This window comes from Drosophila busckii, chromosome 3R (genome assembly GCF_011750605.1).
Source record: "Drosophila busckii strain San Diego stock center, stock number 13000-0081.31 chromosome 3R, ASM1175060v1, whole genome shotgun sequence".
Taxonomy (NCBI): domain Eukaryota; kingdom Metazoa; phylum Arthropoda; class Insecta; order Diptera; family Drosophilidae; genus Drosophila; species Drosophila busckii.
This window is the reverse complement of record NC_046607.1, coordinates 2,188,998-2,196,350: the sequence shown is the minus strand read 5'-3', so window position 1 is coordinate 2,196,350 and position 7,353 is coordinate 2,188,998. Positions and strand designations below refer to the sequence as shown.

At 39.6% G+C, this 7,353-nt stretch overlaps 1 protein-coding gene across 2 annotated transcripts; it reads left to right on the top strand.

Annotated features, from left to right (window-relative positions):
* The first annotated feature begins 799 nt into the window (after positions 1-799).
* LOC108604407 (calnexin) lies at positions 800-4,586 on the top strand. 2 transcript variants are annotated; one of them, XM_017993873.1, is made up of 9 exons: positions 800-1,107; positions 1,479-1,814; positions 1,967-2,038; positions 2,109-2,242; positions 2,463-3,051; positions 3,110-3,250; positions 3,586-3,714; positions 3,776-4,000; positions 4,069-4,586. In XM_017993873.1, exons 1-9 carry the CDS (start codon positions 988-990, stop codon positions 4,114-4,116), a joined length of 1,794 nt encoding a protein of 597 aa, XP_017849362.1. In that variant the 5' UTR covers positions 800-987; the 3' UTR covers positions 4,117-4,586. The 2 variants fall into 2 exon arrangements, with proteins under 2 accessions (XP_017849362.1, XP_017849363.1); XM_017993874.1 differs by lacking the exon at positions 3,586-3,714 and adding an exon at positions 3,338-3,463 and having other exon boundaries at positions 988-1,107.
* Positions 4,587-7,353: the final 2,767 nt, after the last annotated feature.

Here is a 7,353-nt window from a genome sequence, read left to right as displayed (position 1 = left end):
AACTGAGCAGGGGATGAACGATTCAGTTCGTTCAGTTTAGTGTTACACACATACTCACATACAGACATCAGACGCTGCGCTCTTACCCTGCGCGAGATGTCGTAAGCAGCTGTTGGTTGGATTGTTCGCCACAGTGTTGTCATATTAGCTTATTCTTGGCTTGTATTTTTGAAAAGGTAAAAGCTTATAAGAATTTGAAATGACTTATCCACCATATAACTTTAAAATAATGAGAAGCAGTGTTAAGCAATATATGTATTCGTGGTTTCTACGAAATATTTTACTTACTTAAAATGTTTCACGACACTATTCATGTGTAGGATTTTGTGTTTATGTCGAGGAGAGATTCTCTTGATTATTTTGGCCATTCAAATAATTCAGTCAAATGTTTTTTCATTACCTAAAACATTGATTGTTTTTTTTGAATACTACAAAAATACGTATATGAGATGTTGTATGTGTGGCAACATATTGAATTTCTGCAATTTAGCAACATTAAAACAAATACCTTATTTTTTATATTGCATTTAATGTATAATACCGCAATTTTCTCTTAACAACATTTGACTGAATTATTTGAATGGCCAAAATAATCAAGAAATTGGTTTGTTAACTATTTTCTTCTATTTAAATATAGCTTGTTTTCCAGATTTTTTAATTTTAGCTTCTTTTAGCTTTTTCAGTAAAATATCGATGAGCTAAAAATATTATCGATATCGAAGAAGAAGAAGCAGCGAGAGTGTAATAATTTAATTTAACTTAATTATAACTAGTTGGCCGTGCTACATTTAATTTTTCCTTTTTGCTTTCGCTTTTCCGCAGCGCCCGCAGAACAAAGCAATCGTTGAATAGCAACGCAAGCAGTCGAACATCGAAAATCAAGCAATATTAACGTTTTCCGCACGCGATTTGTGGGGCAGACGTAGTGTGCGAGAGAGAGAGTGACGAGAGAGCGCAGTGGTTGAAAACAAAACCACTAAAAGCAAAATGCAGCAAAAATTTGGCAGCAGCCGCGCAGCGCTGGCACTACTACTACTACTTGCAGCTGCAACCGTCGCCGAGCCAGAGATTGATGACTTCGACGATGGAATCGTGGAAGATGTGCAGGTAAGAGAGTCTGGCATGGAAATGTAAGCACGCATGTGTGTATGTGATAGGCAGCCGGTTGCTACCGGCGCAAAAAGTACACGTCAGTGACAACATCTGCTTAGCTGTGCTGCGGCAGAGGCGTGGTATTATATTTGAGGGATGTGGATGTGCGAGCTATTGCCGTCTGACCAAAGTTTATGATTGCGTCTGATTGTTTTATTTGTATTATGAGTTAACTTACGCAAGTACCCCGCCTACGTCCCACTTTTAAGCTATCTCGCTATCTATTTCATTTGCTTAGCGCCGAAAATTGTGTCAGCCGCGTGGTTTTTTTTTATCTTTTTTTCAATTAATCTATGCCTGATTAACATATCAATATGTCTGTCTAGGAGGAAGCTGGCAACACACCCGCCGAAGAACTGGTTTATGAGAGTCCCGTTATCGATAAAAAGAAATTCCACTTTGCTGACCATTTTGATGATATCGAAGCATCACGCAAAGTCTGGACCCAATCTCAAGCCAAAAAGGATGACATTGCTGAAGAAATTGCCAAATATGATGGCATTTGGAATTGGGAGTCGCCTCAGCGTATTGTTTGGGCCAAGGATAAGGGCCTGGTGCTCAAGTCTAAGGCCAAGCACGCTGCCATCTCAGCGCGCCTGCACAAGAAGTTTGATTTTAAGTCTGAGAAGCCACTAGTCGTGCAGTATGAGGTTACAATGCAGGTGCGTAGCTTAACCCAATTCGCAAACTCATGCGGCTTGGCAGATTGCATCAGCCCAACGTTGACTGCTTAATCCAATTAAAAGTAACTGCCACTAATCGAGCTTATGTTATGTGGCGTTTTTTGCTTTCATTTTCGTTCTCCCCCACTTAGGACGGTCAAGAGTGCGGTGGTTCATACATCAAGCTATTGTCAGCCGGTAAGGAAACCGAAGATCTGACCAAGGTAAGCAATGACCCACTTATGTTTGCCAAAAGTCGCTGTATGACCCTTATATATATATTTTATTACGTAGTTCAATGACAAGACACCCTACACCATTATGTTTGGACCGGACAAGTGCGGCAACGATGTGAAAATGCACTTCATATTCCGACATGTCAATCCAATTAACGGCACCGTCACCGAGAAGCATGCAAACAAACCAAAGTAAGTGCCCCTGCCCCTGCCCCATCCCCGACTGCCGACTGTCATTAGTTGACATGTACAGATAAGCCACCGCATCTATGTATATTTTTGTAAACAGTTGCATGCATTTATAGTACACGTATATTTTACCCCATGTTGACAGTGTTCATTGCTGATTGGTCAGGTCATTCACTTGTGTGCAGTTTCACATTTTCTACATAAAATTTTATTTTATTTTTAGGAATCGCTTGGAGGAACCATTCAAGGACAAGCTACCACATTTGTATCAGCTGGTGGTGCGACCGGATAACAGCTTTGAAGTACGCGTGGATCACAAGATTATAAATGAGGGCTCTCTGCTTACTGACTTTAAACCACCTGTAAATCCACCAGCTGAGATTGATGATCCCACTGATCAAAAGCCCGCTGACTGGGATGATCGTGAGAAGATTCCAGATCCCTCAGCTGTTAAGCCCGAGGACTGGGATGATGATGCAGTGCCACAGATACCCGATGTTACTGCTGCTATGCCCAATGGTTGGCTAGAAGATGAGCCCGATATGATTCCAGATCCCACAGCCAGCAAGCCCGAAGATTGGGATACTGAAATCGATGGCGAATGGGAGGCGCCACTGGTCGACAATCCTGTATGCGAGAAGGCTGCTGGATGTGGCAAGTGGAAGACACCACTCATACCCAATCCAGAATACAAGGGTAAATGGCGTGCACCAATGATTGAGAATCCCAACTATCAAGGCAAGTGGTCACCACGCAAGATAGCCAACCCAGACTTCTTTGAGGACCTTATGCCATTCAAAATGACGCCAATTGTAAGTGCTTGCATTTAGTTTACATTTATAATTATTAACTATCTCTTAAATGCTGTAGACTGCTGTGGGCTTGGAGTTGTGGTCTATGTCTAGTGACTTGCTCTTTGACAATCTTATCATCACCGATGATGTGGATGTGGCACGTGACTTTGCTGCCAACAGTTTTGATATTAAGCGTCGTTACATTGCCAGCGAGTCGGTAAGTTAAAAGTCACGCCCCTTTTTTATTTACAAAAAACAAAATCAACAAACAACATGCTAACAATTTCAAACTGATTTATATAAGAAAACATGGTGGCATCGTCTGATGCGGCGCATGAACTATAAGCCCGGCTGGTGGGCTTTGTATTTCCTCTACTTGCTGATACCCGCCAGCTGCTATGTATACTATTTGCTCCGACGCGCCAAAGAGGTTGAGCGTGTTTTTTAATACCTAACGATAATTATTTCATAAGACACTGCTTATATACCACCGCTTAACATACATTGCCTTGCACCACGCACTTTATTGCTATTTGCTATTTGATTTTGTAGGATTCATTCGTCAATAAGTTGCTAGAGTTTGCCAAGTCCAATCCACAAGCCTGGACAATTGGCTTAGTAGCCTTTGCTTCGCTGACTGTCATTGGTTTCTACTATAGATTTGCTAAAGCTAAGAAACAGGTAATGTGCAGCTAGAGTCTGGCAATAGTTGAATTGTTACTAAACTGTTTCTGCAATACAGGACTCAGCAGCCACGGCTGCGGCTGCACAGGCCAAGAAGACGGATGCAGTACAGCCTGATGATGAAGATGAGGCTGCTGCCGAAGATAAGGAAAGTGAAGACGATACAAGTGCAGCAGCTGGTGACAGCAGCAGCGACAGCAAGCAGTCTACCAAACAGAAAAAGTCTGATTTAGATATTAAAGAACAGCTCGAAGAAAATGCTGACGAGCCCACACAGACTGAGGTAAATCTAAAAACTAACCTGTCTATTAACTTATTTCTAAATCAACTTTTTTTTTACTTGTTGCACAGGAAGCCACAGCGAAGTCAAGTCGCAAGCGCAATGTGCGTAAGGATTAGAGAAGACTTATAATCAAACAACTAAAGCTCGGATTTTAAGATACTTGAAACTTAACCCAATTCCAAAATGCAATTTAGCAACAACAACAGCAAAACATTTGAGCCAACAACATGTCATGCTTAAAAATGTATTCACTTTTATGTTATGAGAATTCGTTTAGAAGAATCAACCATGGACCACTCACAAGGCATGCTTTATACCAAAATTGTTGTTGGTAGTTCCATAGTTAAAAGCGCGCATACAGCTGCATCTAATTTATCTTGCTAGTTTTTGTGGTTTGGTTTAGTTCGTTTATACGTATGTACTGCTGTATTATCATCCTATATCTGTTGTATTTAATTAGCCACATCTAAATTGAAGTTGTCATTTCATGTTCTATTTAAAACACAAAGAATCTAGACAATTGAGGAAAAGATAACACTCACACAAAAAAAAAACACACACACACACACATATATATATAGAGAAAGCAATAAGCAAATGCAGTAAAGCAACGGGAAACATCTAGTTTAATATTATTGTAATTTAAATGAAATTTATTCATACGCTAGTTATACTCAAAGTTAATACAAATTTCATTTCTTCATTTGTAATAATGAAAGTTTACAGCGAAAATAAAAATGATTGTCGAAAACAAACAACAACAACACAGCTACAGATTTATTTTCCAACCTGCACCAAGCAACAACCCGGAAGGACTAACCGACTACCGTTTGAATAATCATCCAACCCAGCAACTAAATCGTTTTCCACCCCCAATTTTGATGTTGCTCTAAACGAATTGCATTGTGTTAATTTAAATGTGAAACCCTTGTAAATGTGATGAAGCATTGTGAGGGCGTCCACAGCAACGTCGCGACCAGATCAGATCGCAATTGAATTTATGCTTATGTGGTGGCTGCGTACTGACACCGCCGCCCCAGCATAGTTGTGGTTTGCAGACATTTTACATAAAATATTTTGATTAGAAAATAGATTACTCTGATTTATGCACTAAGCAAGAATTAAATTTGTTGTAATATCACATCTAATCGATGTACTCGCAAAGTTCCTGTAAGTGCGCGAGCTTAAACACAATTTAAGCTTCAATTTAATATGCCAAACCCTTTTGGGCCTTTCGCCGCTAACCATTCAATTCGATTTCCTGTAGCCATAAATATGCCAGACCAGACAGTGTTTGGCAATAAAAGCGCAAGGATTGTTAATGAAATTGTTATGACAGCATTCACCGCCACTCCATACAGCAAAGCCCATGTATGCATATGAGATTGGAAAATACTTTCTATTCAAATTAGATTTATGCGCGCCCAACAGCTGTGTGCCTGCAAGCATTTGACTCCAAATTCTATTTACAAAACCAAATCACCACCAAAGCTCCATACAAAAGATTAAATGGTTCGCGTGAGGCGACGATGTTTTCGTACCGATAGCATTGTGTATCGTCGCACTTAAAAGGATTAACATTTTTATGCTGACTGTGGCTAGAGATGTCGCTGCATATTAAACTAACATGGCCTGATTAAGGGGCGGGCAAATATGTCCGTATTTCATCGACAGACAGAAAACCTCAAGGGCTCAGGCAGCCGCCAGTCAAACTTTCAGACGACCCTTAGACATTGCAGTGCAGAAGTGTGGGCGGCAGCAATTACGCCATTTGGCCAGTGCCCAGTCCGCTGGTTTTCAATGCGTAAGCATTATAATTTTAATAAAAATGTTTTTTTGTCAAAGCAAACAGGCAACTTTGAACCCTTCAAAACAGACAATAAACATGCTGGGGCACTGCACCAGACAGACACAAACGTCGAACGTTGAAGTCGACCCCAAAAAAATGAAAACTCCACAAAACGACTGCGCTTCCAAGTGAATGCTTTAAGTTGAATTAGTAAAGCATTTTTGACTGGGGTCAGACCGCTGCAACCTCGGAGACTGCTATGCATTGGGGCCAGACCTGGGGGCTGGTACTTGGACTTATTGAAGTTACTTTCATATGCCAATCGATGCGTAAGCGAAAGCACTGCGCCATATGTAATGTTATTGCAAAATTCCCTCTGGAAGCAACGACAAATTGTGGGAAGAGTTGGGATGGGATTGGGCTGCCAAGGGTAGTTCTGCCTGCTGCTGAAATTTTGTGGTGTGGTGGGTCCGCTATTTTTGCAAGTTCCGTACAATTAAGCCGTGCCACGTTATCTGATCAAATCGCATTGCGAACTACCAGAGAGCACGAAAATCCTGACCGGGAATTAATTGAGGCACATTGCCGGCTCGATTTCATCATAAAGATTACATGCTAAAGATAAAAAATCATAAAAATAAATTAGTTTTTGAATATGGGACCACGACACTAATAATGGTTACAAGAGATTTATTCGCATTCGATATTACTTTCATTTATTTCATGCAGCGATAATCCTCTTATGACTGCTGGAATAGATATTCTTTATTGCAATTACGTCACTTAGAGTATTGAATGGAGCTGGATTACTAAGCTTTGATAAAAGGCTTTTGAATGCTTAACTGTTTTATGCTCGTACTGATACTAAATACGGAGTTGCATCTTTATAATTAAGAGTTTACAATTTCAATGTTTTATCTATTTCGGCAATTTATTTTTCTTATAAAATTCTCTTTTATTTATAGTGTTATTGATTAAAAGAATTAAATTAAGTATAGTAAAATTCATTTTATTATACTTGCCTCGTGACAAGGCCCATTGTGTGATGTCTTTCTAGCCTTCATCTAATACGTCGGCTTAGGCGTTTGGTAAGTGGGTTTACGTGATTCAAAATGCTGCGCAGCTTACTTCTACAGCACGTCCCCGATTTTGTCTACTCCCAGCTCTTTTTCTGTTTGCTGCCTTTATATACCAGGGAGCAGCACATATTATTTTTAGTTTTTTTTAGAGTTTTTGCTTGTAAGATTTAGGAAAGGATCTTTTGTGCCTTTAATTGTAGCCAGTTTTCGCTGTTTTCTTCTTATGGGTCTGCCTTTACCAGTTTTAAACAATTCAATTAAAGCTTTTAAATTTAATGTTTACAAAAATTGTATTCGATTAATAATTTTAAAGGGACAACCGAATAACCAAATCATTACTAATTAGTTTTCCAACCAATTACTTACCTATACAAATATTTATTATGTACATACATATACATATGATGTGCTTTTAGTAGCAGTAACAAATAATAGTAGAATAGTTAAGGAAAAGCGCCGCGTCGTCATTTAATTTAATGTCATTA